General features: G+C 41.7%; 1 protein-coding gene across 3 annotated transcripts in view; it reads right to left on the reverse strand.

Annotated features, from left to right (window-relative positions):
- Pop2 (CCR4-NOT transcription complex subunit Pop2) overlaps positions 1–19,521 on the reverse strand; it is an 89,801-nt gene that overhangs the window by 51,553 nt on the left and 18,727 nt on the right. For all 3 annotated transcript variants that reach the window (XM_071684302.1, XM_071684299.1, XM_071684300.1), the window contains one exon: positions 6,480–6,673. In XM_071684302.1, coding sequence (XP_071540403.1) covers positions 6,480–6,673 — 194 coding nt within the window. The remainder of the gene's footprint in view (positions 1–6,479; positions 6,674–19,521) is intronic.

The following is a 19,521-nucleotide window of genomic DNA, read 5'->3' on the forward strand; positions in this document are numbered from 1 at the left end:
GTTTATGGATGGGGTTGTTAAGGAGGTGGATGAAAAAGGTTTGGAGAGAGAGGCAAGTATGCAGTCTGTGATGGATGAGAGAGCTTGGGAAGTGAGCCAGTTGTTGTTCGCTGATGATACAGCACTGGTGGCTGATTTGTGTGAGAAACTGCAGAAGCTGGTGACTGAGTTTGTAAAAGGTGTGAAAGAAGAAAGCTGAGAGTAAATGTGAATAAGAGCAAGGTTATTAGGTACAGTAGGGTTGAGGGACAAGTAAACTGGGAGGTAAGTTTGAATGGAGAAAAACTGGAGGAAGTGAAGTGTTTTAGATATCTGGGAGTGAATTTGGCAGCGGAGGGAATAATGGAAGCAGAAGTGAATCATAGGGTTGGGGAGGGGGCAAAAGTTCTAGGAGCGTTGAAGAATGTGTGGAAGTCGAGAACGTTATTTTGGAGAGCAAAAATGGGTATGTTTGAAGGAATATTGGTTCCAACAATGATATATGGTTGCAAGACATGGGCTATGGATAGAGTTGTGTGGAGGAGGGTGGATGCGCTGGAAATGAGATGTTTGAGGACAATATGTGGTGTGAGGTTGTTTGATCGAGTAAGTAATGAAAGGGGAAGAGAGATGTGTGGTGGTAAAAAGAGTGTGGTTGAGAGAGCAGAGAGGGTGTTTTGAAATAGTTTGGTCACATGGAGGGAATGAGTGAGGAAAGATTGACAAAGAGGATACATGTGTCAGAGGTGGAGGGAACGAGGAGAAGTGGGAGACCAAATTGGAGGTGGAAAGATGAAGTGAAAAAGATTTTGAGTGATCGGGGCCTGAACATGCAGGAGGGTGAAAGGCATGCAAGGAATAGAGTGAATTGGAATGATGTGGTATACCGGGGTCGATGTGCTGTCAATGGATTGAACCAGGGCATGTGAAGTGTCTGGGGTAAACCATGGAAAGTTCTGTGGGGCCTGGATGTGGAAAGGGAGCTGTGGTTTCGGTGCATTATTACATGACAACTAGAAACTGAGTGTGAACGAATGGGGCCTTTGTTGTCTTTTCCTAGCGCTACCTCGCACACATGAGGGGGGAGGGGGTTGTTATTCCATGTGTGGCGGGGTGGCGATGGGAATAAATAAAGGCAGACAGTATGAATTATGTATTATTTATAAATAAATATAGTATGAATTATGTACATGTGTATATATGTATATGTCTGTGTGTGTATATATATGTATACATTGAGATGTATAGGTATGTATATTTACGTGTGTGGACGTGTATGTATATACATGTGTATGTGGGTGGGTTGGGCCATTCTTTCGTCTGTTTCCTTACGCTACCTCGCTAACACGGGAGACAGCGACAAAGCAAAAATAATAATAATAATAATAATAATACTGTGTGGTGTGAGGTGGTTTGATCGAGTAAGTAACGTAAGGGTAAGAGAGATGTGTGGAAATAAAAAGAGCGTGGTTGAGAGAGCAGAAGAGGGTGTTTTGAAATGGTTTGGGCACATGGAGAGAATGAGTGAGGAAAGATTGACCAAGAGGATATATGTGTCGGAGGTGGAGGGAACGAGGAGAAGTGGGAGACCAAATTGGAGGTGGAAAGATGGAGTGAAAAAGATTCTGTGTGATCGGGGCCTGAACATGCAGGAGGGTGAAAGGAGGGCAAGGAATAGAGTGAATTGGATCGGTGTGGTATACCGGGGCTGACGTGCTGTCAGTGGATTGAATCAGGGCATGTGAAGCATCTGGGGTAAACCATGGAAAGCTGTGTAGGTATGTATATTTGCGTGTGTGGACGCATGTATATACATGTATATGGGGGTGGGTTGGGCCATTTCTTTCGTCTGTTTCCTTGCGCTACCTCGCAAACGCGGGAGACAGCGGCAAAAAAAAAAAAAAAAAAAAAAAAAAAAAAATAATAATATTAATAATAATAATAATAATAATAATAATAATAAAGATTTTGAGGGATTGGGGCCTGAACATACAGGAGGGTGAAAGGCGTGCAAGGAATAGAGTAAATTGGAATGATGTGGTATACCAGGGTCAATGTGCTGTCAATGGATTGAACCAGGGAATGTGAAGCATCTGGGGCAAACCATGGAAAGGTCTGTGGGGCCTGGATGTAGAAAGAGGGCTGTGGTTTCGGTGCATTACACATGACAGCTAGACTGAGTGTGAACGAATGTAGTTTTTTTTTGCCTGTTCCTGGTGCTACCTTGTGCACACATATAGGGGGGGTATGCTATTTTGTGTGTGGTGGGGTGGCGATAGGAATGGATGAAGGCCGCATGTATGAATATATACATGTGTATATATGTATATGTCTGTGTATGTGTATGTATGTATACAGTGAAATATATATGTATGTATATGTGTGTGTGTGCGTATTTATGTATATGCATGTGTATGTGGATGGGTTGGGCCATTCCTCGTCTGTTTCCTTGCACTACCTTGCTAATGCGAGAGACAGCAGTAAGTATAATGAATATATATATATTTTTCCATACTATTCGCCATTTCCGGCGTTAGCGAGGTAGCGTTAAGAACAAAGGACTGAGCCTTTGAGGGAATATCCTCACTTGGCCTCCTTCTCTGTTCCTTCTCTTGGAAAATCAAAAACAAGGGGGGAGGATTTCCAGCCCTCCACTCCCTTCCCTTTTAGTCGCCTTCTATGACACGCAGGGATACATGGGAAGTATTCTTTCTCCCCTATACCCAGGGAGGAATAAATATGAATAATAATAATATTCAATATTCATTATACTCATTGCCATTTCCCAAGTCAGCGAGGTAGAGCCAGGAAATGGACAAAGAATGGGCCATCAACTCATATGCACATATCTATTCATATATATACAATTTTCCAGGAATATTCAACAAACTTATGCCTCTGTATTTTGAACACTCACCTTTATTCCCTATGCCTTTGTACAATGGCACTATATATGTTTTCCACTAATCCTCAGGCACTTCACCATGATCCACACTTACAATAAATATCCTTACCAACCAATCAACAACACAGTGATCCCCTTCATCCCCTTTCTTAACAAATTCAACTGCAATATCATCCAAACCTGCTGCCTCGCCTCACCTTAGGCAACTTTACATTGCTGGAAGTCAGTGTCCATAAAAATCACTCTCTACATGATCAAAAGACAGATCAGCTATATTGCTGAAAGAGTCAGTGTCCATAAAAATAACTCTAAATGATCCAAAGACAGATCATCATCAAGTAATTCAGGATCATCATCCGCCAGCTCCTCTAAAACTAGCTTTAGTAAAAGCCACTCGATTTCCTAACTAAAAAAAAATCACGACAATGTGCTGTCATCAAAATGGCTGTAGGGTGATTGACCATGGGTAGAAATTATCATGCACTGCCAACTTGGCAACCCCCTAAACTCTGTAGGTAGACTTGAAAAAAAAAAAAAGGGCAGAACTCAATGCAAAAGGTAAATCCACAGAAGTTGCTAGTATTTATTTATTATTTCATTTTGCTTTGTCGCTGTCTCCCGCGTTTGCGAGGTAGCGCAAGGAAACAGACAAAAGAAATGTCCCAACCCACCCCCATACACATGTATATACATACACGTCCACACACGCAAATACACATACCTATACATCTCAATGTACACATCGCCACCTCGCCACACATGGAATACCATCCCCCTCCCCCCTCATGTGTGCGAGGTAGTGCTAGGAAAAGAAAACAAAGGCCCCATTCGTTCGCACTCAGTCTCTAGCTCTCATGCAATAATGCCCGAAACAACAGCTCCCTTTCCACATCCAGGCCCCACACAACTTTCCATGGTTTACCCCAGACGCTTCACAGGCCATGATTCAATCCACTGACACCACGTCAACCCCAGTATACCACATCGATCCAATTCACTCTATTCCTTGCCCGTCATTCACCCTCCTGCAGGTTCAGGCCCCGATCACTCAAAATCTTTTTCATTCCATCTTTCCACCTCCAATTTGGTCTCCCACTTCTCCTCGTTCCCTCCACCTCCAACATATATCCTCTTGGTCAATCTTTCCTCACTCATTCTCTCCATGTGCCCAAACCATTTCAAAACACCCTCTTCTGCTCTCTCAACCACGCTCTTTTTATTTCCACACATCTCTCTTACCCTTACATTACTTACTCGATCAAACCACCTCACACCACACATTGTCCTCAAACATCTCATTTCCAGCACATCCATCCTCCTGCGCACAACTCTATCCATAGCCCATGCCTTACAATCATACAACATTGTTGGAACCACTATTCCTTCAAACATACCCATTTTTGCTTTCCGAGATAATGTTCTCGACTTCCAAACATTCTTCAAGGCTCCCAGGATTTTTCACCCCTCCCCCACCCTATGATTCACTTCCGCTTTCATGGTTCCATCCGCTGCCAGATCCACTCCCAGGTATCTAAAACACTTTACTTCCTCCAGTTTTTCTCCATTCAAATTTACCTCCCAATTGACTTGACCCTCAACCCTACTGTACCTAATAACCTTGCTCTTATTCACATTTACTCTTAACTTTCTTCTTTCACACACTTTACCAAACTCAGTCACCAGCTTCTGCAGTTTCTCACATGAATCAGCCACCAGCGCTGTATCATCAGCAAACAACAACTGACTCACTTCCCAAGCTCTCTCATCCACAACAGACTTCATACTTGCCCCTCTTTCCAAAACTCTTGCATTTACCTCCCTAACAACCCAATCCATAAACAAATTAAACAACCATGGAGACATCACACACCCCTGCCGCAAACCTACATTCACTGAGAACCAATCACTTTCCTCTCTTCCTACACGTACACATGCCTTACATCCTCGATAAAAACTTTTCACTGCTTCTAACAACTTGCCTCCCACACCATATATCTTAATACCTTCCACAGAGCATCTCTATCAACTCTATCATATGCCTTCTCCAGATCCATAAATGCTACATACAAATACATTTGCTTTTCTAAGTATTTCTCACATACATTCTTCAAAGCAAACACCTGATCCACACATCCTCTACTACTTCTGAAACCACACTGCTCTTCCCCAATCTGATGCTCTGTACATGCCTTCACCCTCTCAATCAATACCCTCCCATATAATTTACCAGGAATACTCAACAAACTTATACCTCTGTAATTTGAGCACTCACTCTTATCCCCTTTGCCTTTGTACAATGGCACTATGCAAACATTCCGCCAATCCTCAGGCACCTCACCATGAGTCATACATACATTAAATAACCTTACCAACCAGTCAACAATACAGTCACCCACTTTTTTAATAGATTCCACTGCAATACCATCCAAACCTGCTGCCTTGCTGGCTTTCATCTTCCGCAAAGCTTTTACTACCTCTTCTCTGTTAACCAAATCATTGTCCCTAACCCTCTCACTTTGCACACCACCTCGACCAAAACACCCTATATCTGCCACTCTATCATCAAACACATTCAACAAACCTTCAAAATACTCACTCCATCTCCTTCTCACATCACCACTACTTGTTATCACCTCCCCATTTGCGCCCTTCACTGAAGTTCCCATTTGCTTCCTTATCTTACGCACTTTATTTACCTCCTTCCAGAACATCTTTTTATTCTCCCTAAAATTTAATGATACTCTCTCACCCCAACTCTCATTTGCCCTCTTTTTCACCTCTTGCACCTTTCTCTTGACCTCCTGTCTCTTTCTTTTATACATCTCCCACTCAATTGCATTTTTTCCCTGCAAAAATCATCCAAATGCCTCTCTCTTTTCTTTCACTAATAATTTTACTTCTTCATCCCACCACTCACTACCCTTTCTAATCAACCCACCTCCCATGCTTCTCATGCCACAAGCATCTTTTGCGCAATCCATCACTGATTCCCTAAATACATCCCATTCCTCCCTCACTCCCCTTACTTCCATTGTTCTCACCTTTTTCCATTCTGTACTCAGTCTCTCCTGGTACTTCCTCACACAAGTCTCCTTCCCAAGCTCACTTACTCTCACCACCCTCTCCACCCCAACATTCATTCTTCTTTTCTGAAAACCCATACAAATCTTCACCTTAGCCTCCACAAGATAATGATCAGACATCATTGCTAGTATGTATAAATTCCCATTTAGAGGAGTTAAAGGGTTAAAGACCTTTTTAGCATGCCAAAGTTTAAAAATACATATGGTACTAAACTTAAATAACTGGGGTTGTTTAAATGGGTTGCACTGCTAAAAGTCTATCATTTGTGGGAGACAACTATTTGTAAATCCACTTATCCTGAAAGGGTAAATACATCACTGAGATTGTAATGATTCATCTCTAAAAATTTAATCAATGAAAAGCTAAGTTTGCAACAAATTCACATAGTTGGTAGTCAAATCATGAGACTGAATCATACAATCACGATGAAATTATATTTCCTGCTACAATCACATGAAGACAACTCTTATAATACAATACAGTTTCAGGATCCACCAACTTCTAAACTTACGTGAGATTGAATTTGAAATTAAACTGCCAAGTGCTATAACCAGGAGGAGTCTTGCCCTGCTCATCTAGGAATGTAAGGCCCAACTGGATGATTTTAAGTAGATCCACATTGCATCGAAGAAGTTGGTATTGGTAATCTGCATTACTTCTGAACTCACCAATTGGCCGTGCAACCACACCAGGAAATTCTGTATCCTAGAATAGGTAGAAAAATTTAAACAATGAAAATGACTCTTCTGATTGTAATAAAAATTAAGGTATCTTTCATTTCTTTTAAGAATGTTTGCCACTTCCAACATGAGCGAGGTACCACCAGGAAAAGATGAAAAAATGGTCTCATGCGAGCACATATATTCTCTAACTGTATGTATAATGCACCAAAACCAAAGCCCCCATCCACAACCAAGGCCCTAAAGACCTTTCCATGATTTTCCCTAACTGCTACATTTGCCCTGGTTCAACCCATTGACAGTATGTCATCCCCTGTAAACCACAGTGCTCCAATACACTATATTCCTTGCACATTTCACAGCTACCTGCATGTTCAGGCCCCAAGCCTTCAAAGCAATTTTTACTCCATCCTTCCAAATCCTCCTTTGTTTCTCCATTTTCTTTGTTTCTTCCACTTTTAACATGTGTAAACTCTTAAGCCATCCTTTTCTCATTCATTCTCTCTATACTGTTCTCAGACATTTCATTTCCAACCCTATTCTTTACATTTATATTTAAGGTCCACACCTCACATACATTAAGAAATGACACGATTACCATACCTTTAAACATACCAATTTTGCCTTAAAGACAGTGACCTCTATTTCCACACATTCCTCAATGCACCCAATACACCCAAGATCTTTGCTCCCTCTCTTACCCTATGGCTCACTACACTTCCCATATACACTAAACCATTCATAAACTTCATGTTCTCTCCTTTCAAACCCACAATCCCAATAACTTCCCTCTTTTCACTGCTAAACATATTTTTGCACTTGTTCATATTTACTTCCAACATTTTCATTTTACACACTCCCAAACTCAGACACCAACTTCTGCAGTTTCTCACTCAAATTTACCACCAGGGCCATATTATCAGCTAAACAACAACTGACTCATCGCCCAAGCCCTTCCACCCCAACAGACTTTATATCTACTCTTTACCCCAAGGCCCTTACATTCACCTCCCTTACCATGCCATCCATAAACAGAATAAACGGCCAATGTGACATTAGACCCCGCTGTTGCAGACCCACCTTCACTGGAACCACTCACCCTCTGCTCTACCTAATTGCACACACAGCTTACTTACTCTTCTGATAAAAACTCCTCACTGCTTGTAATTGCTAACCTAACCATACAATCAAAAGAGTATCTCACATCAACCCTATAACATGCCTCCTTCAGATCCATATGTCCCAAATACAAATCCTTCTGTTTTTCTAAGTATTGCCCACACATTTTTCAAACAAACATCCGATCCACACATCCTCTACCAATCCTGGAACAACATCGGTTTTCCCCAGTCAGATGTTCAGTACATGTCACCACTGTCTCAGCCACCACTCTCCTACACAACTTACCAGGTACACCCAACAAACTTATAACACTGCATTTTGAACACTCACCTTTACACCCCTTGCCTTTACACAGTGGCACTATAAAGGCATTCTGCCAATCCTCAGTCACCTGACCATGATCCATATACACAGAAAATCCTAACTAACCAATCCACAACACAGTCACCCCTTTCTTAAGAAATTCAACATCACAGCTATCCACTCCAGCCACCTTCTCACATGTCATCTTACACAAGACTTTCAATGCCTCTTCCCTTTTCACAAAGCTACAGGTAGTATCTCTTCAATCTGGCAAACTTGGGATCTGGCCAGTGCCAGACCACAGAAAATGCCTGAAAACAGAAATTGACCCCTAAGGGAACCCCCAATGTCAACATATGCCCAACCCTAGTCTTGCCAGCTCATTCCATATACATATTGCTGTGTTATCAAAAGTAGAACAAAGTTTAAAACAGACCCCTAGTCTTGCCAGCTCATTCCACATACATACTGCTGTTATCAAAAGTAGAACAAAGTTTAAAACAGACTCCTAGTCTTGCCAGCTCATTCCACATACATATTGCTGTTATCAAAAGTAGAACAAAGCTTAAAACAGGAAATAATACAAAAATCAATGCTTCTAAAAAGGTTTCTTATTGTTACATCAGATGGAGACTCCTCAATATCTTGGGCAAAGGTTTTTTTGTGGCATATGATGCCAAAACATGGCAAAGTCATCAGCATTATACACTTGTTCTGGGGCTAAGTTTCCTGCTACCACTAACTATGCAAATTCATCCACAAATTTTGTTGCAGCTTCCATGTCAGCACAGCGCTTTGCACTGCACACACTATGTACTGAAATTCCATGTCTCCACTGAAACTTGTGTAACCACCCTTGGGAATATTCACGGTAATAGTCTAGCTTTAGTTCTCTAAGAAAAACTCTGGACTGCTTGATAAGCATCTCCCTAGAAATGCTTGCACCTTCATTATGTATAGCTTGAACCACTTTATAAGGGCAATGCCGAAGTCTGTACTCCTGGCACCTTTCAAAGTTTTCTGAAACTTAAAATTTTTCTGGCTTTCATTTTCAGCAAAAATCTGAACACAAGAAATTAACAGAACTGTAATTAGTTCAGCTGCACTGTAATTAGATTACAGTACCTTAGTGCTGCTAACAGCACTGCCCTGGTGGCAGATCTACAAACTAATGGCGGTAGCTTCAAAACGTGCCAGACCAAGGGAGTTGCCGGACCACACAGCGTCAGATTAGAGGTACAACCTGTGCTCATCATGACTTTCTTATCTGACTACCTCCCCTACCTAAACAAGCTCTATCTGCCAACCTATTAACAAACACATTCAACAATCCTTCAAAGATCTCACTATATCTATTCTTCACCTGATCTCTCCCTGTTATCACTTTCCCATTTGCACCCTTCTCTGATGTTACTATTTGTTCTCTTGTTTTGCTCATAATATCAACCTCCTTCCTAACATTTTCTTATTCTCTCTGAAGTTTGCTAATACTCACTCACCCCATCCCTCATTTGCCCTCTTTTTCAGCTCATGCTTTTGACCTCTTGTCAGTTTCTCTTGCAATTTTCCCACTCATTCACACTCCTTCCCACACATAACACTCATTCATCTCTCATACCCTCCTACTAAACATTTTTTTCATGCTCTCTGAAGTTTGCTAATACTCACACCCCAAATCTCATTTGCTCTATTTTTTAGCTCCTGCATTTAATCTCTTTCCAGTTTTTCTGGCACACTCCTTCCCCACATATAACACCCATAAATCTATCTTTTTTCCTTCACTAACAACTTAGGTTTGTCATCCCACCAATCATTACTCTTTCTCATTTGCCCACCTCCCACCTTCAACATGCCAGCACTACTTCCCCAAAGGGTTAATCCCCCATTCTTCACCCAATCACCCTTCCTTGCTTTGTTTACTCTTATCTTTTACTATTCTACACTCAATCTTTCCTGTTATCTCTTCACACAAGCCTCTTTTCCAAGCTCACTTACCTTCACCACCATCTTCCCACCTACATCATTTCCTCTTTTCCAAAACTTGACAAATCTTCATCCTTGCTTCCATCTGGAAATAATCAGACATCCTACCAGTTGCCACTGCCATCATATTCACATTTAAGAGTCTATCTCTCAACTTTCACTTACTAAATAATCCAATAATACCCACTTACCATCTTTCCTATTCCACATATACTTATGTATGCCCCTCTTTTCAAGCCAAGTATTCCCAATCACCAGTCCTTTTCCAGCACAAAACTCCATAAGCTGCTCACTATTTCCACTGACCTCACTCAATACCCCATAATCCCTAATTATACCCTTAACTACCACATTACCCACTTTCACTTAGCTGCTCCCAAAACAAACACACCTCTCATCATCACCCTTCAGTGGCTAGGTGCATAAGCACTAATAATCACCTACCTCTCATAATCCACTTTCACTTCTGCCCATACCAATCTAGAGTTCACTTCTTTACCCCATCCTTATATCTTGCCCTGACAATAAATCCTGACTTTTACACCTATAACATTCCCAAAACATTCTTCCCCCTTACCCCTTACATTTTCCTCAAACATACTAATCTCCCCCTTCTCATCTCAGTTACATCCAAGCACATTCAGATACCCAAGCCTAGGATTCAAAGATGAGCACTCATCACTTGGTATCTTCTGCTCCATCTTTAGAAACAGAGAAGGGAGGATTTCCAGCCTCCTCCTCCTGCCCCTCTTAGTCACCTTCTATGAAAGAAAGGGAATAAGTGGGATCTATTCTTCTTCCCTTATCCTAGGGATATCAAGATCTGTTATCTTTTCACTCTCTTCCCATTTACATGGCACATCAGAGTATACAATCACTACTCATGGAAATCAATTATGCTAATCATGAGACTCCAGCCCTAATCCTGAAGGCTGGCTGGCAAAAGAAGAAAGGTGTTTGATTCAATGGAGAAGACTTGTTACCCTGCTACCCAAACAAGAAGAAAAAAGTTTACAAAACCTAAAATTAGTTGTTTATGGAATTTGAATAGCTCATTCTACTTTGAAAACTACTGCATTACTACAAAAGCTAAGGAAACTTTAAACAATGGTGTAATACAACTTGAGGGGTGATGTATCAATTACAGGTGAAATATAACCTGAGGGGGTGATGTATCAATTACATCTATTTAAAAAAAAATTTTTATTATTATTATACTTTGTCGCTGTCTCCCGCGTTTGCGAGGTAGCACAAGGAAACAGACGAAAGAAATGGCCCAAACCCCCCCCATACACATGTATATACATACGTCCACACACGCAAATATACATACCTACACAGCTTTCCATGGTTTACCCTAGACGCTTCACATGCCTTGATTCAATCCACTGACAGCACGTCAACCCCGGTATACCACATCGCTCCAATTCACTCTATTCTTTGCCCTCCTTTCACCCTCCTGCATGTTCAGGCCCCGATCACACAAAATCTTTTTCACTCCATCTTTCCACCTCCAATTTGGTCTCCCTCTTCTCCTCGTTCCCTCCACCTCCGACACATATATCCTCTTGGTCAATCTTTCCTCACTCATTCTCTCCATGTGACCAAACCATTTCAAAACACCCTCTTCTGCTCTCTCAACCACGCTCTTTTTATTTCCACACATCTCTCTTACCCTTACGTTACTTACTCGATCAAACCACCTCACACCACACATTGTCCTCAAACATCTCATTTCCAGCACATCCATCCTCCTGCGCACAACTCTATCCATAGTCCACGCCTCGCAACCATACAACATTGTTGGAACCACTATTCCTTCAAACATACCCATTTTTGCTTTCCGAGATAATGTTCTCGACTTCCACACATTCTTCAAGGCCCCCAGAATTTTCGCCCCCTCCCCCACCCTATGATCCACTTCCGCTTCCATGGTTCCATCCGCTGCCAGATCCACTCCCAGATATCTAAAACACTTCACTTCCTCCAGTTTTTCTCCATTCAAACTCACCTCCCAATTGAATTGACCCTCAACCCTACTGTACCTAATAACCTTGCTCTTATTCACATTTACTCTTAACTTTCTTCTTTCACACACTTTACCAAACTCAGTCACCAGCTTCTGCAGTTTCTCACATGAATATATATTTATATTTTTTTTTTATTATACTTTGTCGCTGTCTCCCGCGTTTGCGAGGTAGCGCAAGGAAACAGACGAAAGAAATGGCCCAACCCCCCCCATACACATGTATATACATACGTCCACACACGCAAATATACATACCTACACAGCTTTCCATAGCTTACCCCAGACGCTTCACATGCCTTGATTCAATCCACTGACAGCACGTCAACCCCGGTATACCACATAGCTCCAATTCACTCTATTCCTTGCCCTCCTTTCACCCTCCTGCATGTTCAGGCCCCGATCACACAAAATCTTTTTCACTCCATCTTTCCACCTCCAATTTGGTCTCCCTCTTCTCCTTGTTCCCTCCACCTCCAACACATATATCCTCTTGGTCAATCTTTCCTCACTCATCCTCTCCATGTGCCCAAACCACTTCAAAACACCCTCTTCTGCTCTCTCAACCACGCTCTTTTTATTTCCACACATCTCTCTTACCCTTACGTTACTCACTCGATCAAACCACCTCACACCACACATTGTCCTCAAACATCTCATTTCCAGCAAATCCAGCCTCCTGCGCACAACTCTATCCATAGCCCACACCTCGCAACCATACAACATTGTTGGAACCACTATTCTTTCAAACATACCCATTTTTGCTTTCCGAGATAATGTTCTCGACTTCCACACATTCTTCAAGGCCCCCAGAATTTTCGCCCCCTCCCCCGCCCTATGATCCACTTCCGCTTCCATGGTTCCATCCGCTGCCAGATCCACTCCCAGATATCTAAAACACTTCACTTCCTCCAGTTTTTCTCCATTCAAACTCACCTCCCAATTGACTTGACCCTCAACCCTACTGTACCTAATAATATATATATATATATATATATATATATATATATATATATATATATATATATATATATATATATTATTTTTTTTTTTTATTATACTTTATCGAGGATGTAAGGCATGTGTACGTGTAGGAAGAGAGGAAAGTGATTGGTTCTCAGTGAATGTAGGTTTGCGGCAGGGGTGTGTGATGTCTCCATGGTTGTTTAATTTGTTTATGGATGGGGTTGTTAGGGAGGTAAATGCAAGAGTTTTGGAAAGAGGGGCAAGTATGAAGTCTGTTGTTGATGAGAGAGCTTGGGAAGTGAGTCAGTTGTTGTTCGCTGATGATACAGCGCTGGTGGCTGATTCATGTGAGAAACTGCAGAAGCTGGTGACTGAGTTTGGAAAAGTGTGTGGAAGAAGAAAGTTAAGAGTAAATGTGAATAAGAGCAAGGTTATTAGGTACAGTAGGGTTGAGGGTCAAGTCAATTGGGAGGTGAGTTTGAATGGAGAAAAACTGGAGGAAGTGAAGTGTTTTAGATATCTGGGAATGGATCTGGCAGCGGATGGAACCATGGAAGCGGAAGTGGATCATAGGGTGGGGGAGGGGGCAAAAATCCTGGGGGCCTTGAAGAATGTGTGGAAGTCGAGAACATTATCTCGGAAAGCAAAAATGGGTATGTTTGAAGGAATAGTGGTTCCAACAATGTTGTATGGTTGCAAGGCGTGGGCTATGGATAGAGTTGTGCGCAGGAGGATGGATGTGCTGGAAATGAGATGTTTGAGGACAATGTGTGGTGTGAGGTGGTTTGATCGAGTGAGTAACGTAAGGGTAAGAGAGATGTGTGGAAATAAAAAGAGCGTGGTTGAGAGAGCAGAAGAGGGTGTTTTGAAATGGTTTGGGCACATGGAGAGAAGGAGTGAGGAAAGATTGACCAAGAGGATATATGTGTCGGAGGTGGAGGGAACAAGGAGAAGAGGGAGACCAAATTGGAGGTGGAAAGATGGAGTGAAAAAGATTTTGTGTGATCGGGGCCTGAACATGCAGGAGGGTGAAAGGAGGGCAAGGAATAGAGTGAATTGGAGCGATGTGGTATACCGGGGTTGACGTGCTGTCAGTGGATTGAAGCAAGGCATGTGAAACGTTTGGGGTAAACCATGGAAAGCTGTGTAGGTATGTATATTTGCGTGTGTGGACGTATGTATATACATGTGTATGGGGGGGGGGGGTGGGCCATTTCTTTCGTCTGTTTCCTTGCGCTACCTCGCAAACGCGGGAGACAGCGACAAAGTATAATCTATTTAAAATATGAAAACAAATAATATTCTATGCCAAGTATCATTCTATGTACAATCATATCAGCTAAAAATATCTGCACACAAAAAGTGAGAAATGAGGAAAGAATAATACAGTTAAAGGAGTGGAAAGAACTTCAACCACAGAAGGTTGATCTAACATTTTCAACATTATCTGAACATTAACCAGATTTTCACAAAGTAAATCTTCTACAGCAATCTTATGAAAAATCATAATTCAATAACTGCAACTTATCCTCTGATTATAATGAAAATGCTTTACAAGCAATTCAGTTTGAGGTATAAGAAAATATGGATTTCAAAGAATATAAATCAAATCTCTATCAATGGCAGAGCCTTATAAGCATCTGAAAGAGCACTTGCTCACTGAGGGTTTAAAATAATATTTTACCCTCAAAAATGAGGTGTGTCTATGAAGTATCACCCCTTTGACCATCATATTCATAGGAAGTTGGCAGATGTTTTGTTAACAGGATGCAACGATCATCCAGCAATCCATCCAAGCCTATGATGTCATAGTGCAGAAGAGAGGTGAGGCCTAGGGATCACACCCATATTCATCCACACAATGTTGATGAATGTACTTTGGGCCTCTTAACATCTAATCAAGTTATGGTCTAACTATCCAAAATCATGATATTGTCTAAGGAAAGGTAAAGAGGTGAAGGAAGGGCAAAGAAAATAAATGAATGCTCATGGGGCTTTCCCTGAGAATCTGATGAAGTCTTTAAGAGTCTTCTTCCCCAACAGCCCAAGCTGGGCCAAGGCAGCTGGGTCGGGTTGTTGCTCAATTAACTGTTCTTAAGATGAGCATGGGGTGCACAATAAACTAGCCAGTGTTATCGGCACAAATCAATCAAGCTACTGGAAGTCCCTGTCCACAGGCCTACATGACCTACATGACTTTTTTCTTTATGATGGAGGATCCAGTTATGGAAAAGTCCAAATCAAGGCTGGGCCTTAATTGAAATGCAGAGGCTAATGAAATGAAAAAGGAAGGGGAAAAGATGAGACAAGGAGAAGTATTTACAAATTTTGGAGGAAGTGTCTTCGGAGGACGTGAAAAACCTGTCTTTCAAAATGTGCCACTTCATAGTACTTGGGAAAGACATGAAAACGTAGTTCCAAAGCTTTGAGGTATAGGGAAAGAAATACTTCAGAAAATGCCCCACCCTCGAGTTACAACAGCAACACAGTAATCACACGATGAAGCAGCTTGCCAAATATTGCATAGTCTTACTAGTGGTGGGAGAACACAATTAGCCAGCTCTTGGGAGCACAAACCAAAGTAATACCTACATAAATGAGAGCTATCCAGCATTGCAGCATAGGGCAAGCAGGTCAAATTTTGAAGTTAGCCTTAACTCAACTCACCTTTTGAGAGCAGTATTCCATACAAGGATGGATCAATCCTTTGTAAAAAAGGAAAACTTTCTGGAGGAAAAGAAATTTCAGCATCCTAAATTTGTCCAGAGCCCTCTTAAACTTTCCACTGTGCATCCCAAAGTATATCTCATGGCTGCAAACAAGGCGTTGAAAAGTCTCAGGACCCAGATTTATTAAGTGCTCATTCTGTTTGTGCATATTGTACTTTAGGATTTCAAATATAGAATTCTATAGTCTTCCACATCTGTCGTGCCACTGAAAAGTGATTTTCACGAGTAGGTTGGGGACCATGTCTTCCAGGATATTCCACATACAGATGCTGCTTGCCTACTAAAGTTTTGAGTATCCTCACTTTGAGTAATGTGTCCCAATTCATCAACTAAGGCATAACATTCTGAGTATCCATGGTACCACCAAATTTTTTTTCAGGCACTGAGCAAGTGTTATGTGGCTAGAATCTGCTTTTGGCCCAGCCTGGTGAAAATATTTTTAGGGAGAGGCATGGGGAATGACATAACCAGGCAGCTGCTAAGGCAACTGTCCAAGTACCATTTTACACAGCATACCTGACTTTGTAGGAATTTGGAGGCATGGCATAAGGGGTGGCAAATTGACATCACATCAGCACTTCACAGTTCTGAACATTAATTCTTTGTACTTTTAAAAAACAAGAATGTAACTTTTGAAATATCACTCCCATTTCCCATAGGCCCTGTATGCTGTCAACCAGGGAGTCTTCCAGGAACATAACCTCTGTGGTTGGCAAGGGAATTCTATATAGACAATGATACATCTCTCCTGTCTGTCATCCAGAAACCAAACATTTCTCAACTACGATACAATATGAACCATATGAATATCTGACAGGATACTCACATGAAGGACATGGGAAGTGAAAAAACACACTTAAAAAAAACAAGAAAAGTCAGAGAAAGGAGGCTTCTAACCTTTCCAACCCCATCACACAACTGCACTAACTTCTGCTGTTTCCAAAGTCTTTCAACCTCTACTTAACTCTTACTTATTCAAAAACTCAGAATCCCACTCCATTCTTTTGGTCATCAAATGTCATAGTGCATGGTGTCTGGTGATCTTTCCAATAAGATTGACCACTGGTCCTCCCCTCAAGAATTTTGATGAATCTTCTGGTATGGCCCTTAGATTCTCTTAAGCATTCTTATAAAATGTATAAGTCCGTGCTTTTTAAACGTCATTCCTCCTTTGACTTTTCTACTTATTTCTGTCCTTTAGGCACAATTTCCTTTCTAGCCAATTCATTCCAGTAGCGGATGATGGAGTACCTTCCCTTGCACATCGTATCAATAGTGGTGTCCAAGAGGGTTCTCATTTATTGCTCAATCTCTTTCATGTCTCAACAGATGACCTCTTTCCAATTTTAACCCCAATTTACTCTTATTATGATAATTTCACTTTATGCACTTCAATGCATCTTCCCTTTCCTCCTCATTTTAATAAATATTAATTCTCCTTCAAACACAAACATCTCTTCCCTCTTAATTCATATCTGTACAACACATCTGCATTGGGAACTGGCTAAATTCAAAAGTTCTAAAATGTAATTTCTACCAACATATCTTCTTAAATGCCATTCATTTCCTTCTGCTCAATTTCAAACTAACCGAATTCAACTCTAACATAAACATGCCTGAAATAACCACATCCTGCACTCTATTCTGGAAACCCCCACTTAATGTTTACTCCCTAAAAGCAAGGATGTTTACAGATTCTTCGGTCATCTTCCTTTTGAGCACCTATTTCTTATCTATGTATGTTCTATTTACGTGCTGGTAATGGACTGAAGCAGGGTATGTGAAGTGGTCAGAGAAAACCATGTAAAAGTCTGTGGGGCCTGGATGTGGATAGGAGTTTGTGATTTCAGTGCACTGCACATGACACCTAGAAAATGGATGTGAGAGAAAGGATCACTATTTACGTGCTGGTAATGGACTGAAGCAGGGTATGTGAAGTGGTCAGATAAAACCATGTAAAAGTCTGTGGGGCCTGGATGTGGATAGGGGTTTGTAATTTCAGTGCACTGCACATGACACCTAGAAAATGGATGTGAGAGAAAGGATCATTCTTCATCTGTTCTTGGCACTACCTTGATAATGTGGGAAATGGCATGTGATATGTCTGGGGTAAACCATGGAAAAATTTGTGAGGCCTGGATGAGGAAAGGGAGCTGTGGTTTCCGGGCAGTACACACGAAAGCTAGGTGTGGCTTTTTTTTCTGTTTCCAGGCACTTCCTGTGGGGTAGGGTTGGTGCCAGGAGTAGATGAAGGTAAGTAAATATGAATATGTGCAAGCATAAATATATATTTTATTTATTTATTTTGCTTTGTCGCTGTCTCCCACGTTTGCGAGGTAGCGCAAGGAAACAGACGAAAGAAATGGCCCAACCCACCCCCATACACATGTATATACATACACGTCCACACACGCAAATATACATACCTATACATCTCAATGTACACATATATATACACACACAGACACATACATATATACCCATGCACACAATTCACACTGTCTGCCTTTATTCATTCCCATCGCAACCTCACCACACATGGAATACCATCCCCCTCCCCCCTCATGTGTGCGAAGTAGCGCTAGGAAAAGACAACAAAGGCCCCATTCGTTCACACTCAGTCTCTAGCTGTCATGCAATAATGCCCGAAACCACAGCTCCCTTTCCACATCCAGGCCCCACACAACTTTCCATGGTTTACCCCAGACGCTTCACATGCCCTGATTCAATCCACTGACAGCACGTCAACCCCAGTATACCACATCGATCCAATTCACTCTATTCCTTGCCCACCTATCACCCTCCTACATGTTCAGGCCCTAATCACTCAAAATCTTTTTCACTACATCTTTCCACCTCCAATTTGGTCTCCCACTTCTCCTCGTTCCCTCCACCTCCGACACATATATCCTCTTGGTCAATCTTTCCTCACTCATTCTCTCCATGTGCCCAAACCATTTCAAAACACCCTCTTCTGCTCTCTCAACCACGCTCTTTTTATTTCCACACATCTCTCTTACCCTTACATTACTTACTCGATCAAACCACCTCACACCACACATTGTCCTCAAACATCTCATTTCCAGCACATCCACCCTCCTCCACACAACTCTATTCTGCTCTCTCAACCACACTCTTTTTATTCCACATCTCACACCACATATTGTCCTCAAACATCTCATTTCCAGCACATCCACCTCCTCCGCACAACTCTATCCATACTCCACACCTCGCAACCATACAACATTGATGGAACCACTATTCCTTCAAACATACCCATTTTTGCTTCCCAAGATAACGCTCTCAACTTCCACACATTTTTCAACACTCCCAGAACTTTTGCCCCTTTCCCCACCCTATGATTCACTTTTGCTTCCATGGTTCCATCCGCTGCCAGATCCAATCCCAGATATCTAAAACACTTCACTTCCTCCAGTTCTTCTCCATTCAAACTTACCTCCAAATTGATTTGTCCCTCAATCCTACTGTGCCTAATAACCTTGCTCTTATTCACATTTACTCTCAGCTTTCTTCTTTCACACACTTTACCAAACTCAGTCACCAGCTTCTGCAGTTTCTCACACAAATCAGCCACCAGTGCTGGTTCATCAGCGAACAACAACTGACTCACTTCCCAAGCTCTCTCATCCACAACAGACTGCATACTTGCCCCTCTTTCCAAAACTCTTGCATTCACCTCCCTAACAACCCCATCCATAAACAAATTAAACAACCATGAAGACA

The sequence above is a fragment of the Panulirus ornatus genome, chromosome 38, assembly GCF_036320965.1.
Source record: "Panulirus ornatus isolate Po-2019 chromosome 38, ASM3632096v1, whole genome shotgun sequence".
Lineage (NCBI taxonomy): Eukaryota > Metazoa > Arthropoda > Malacostraca > Decapoda > Palinuridae > Panulirus > Panulirus ornatus.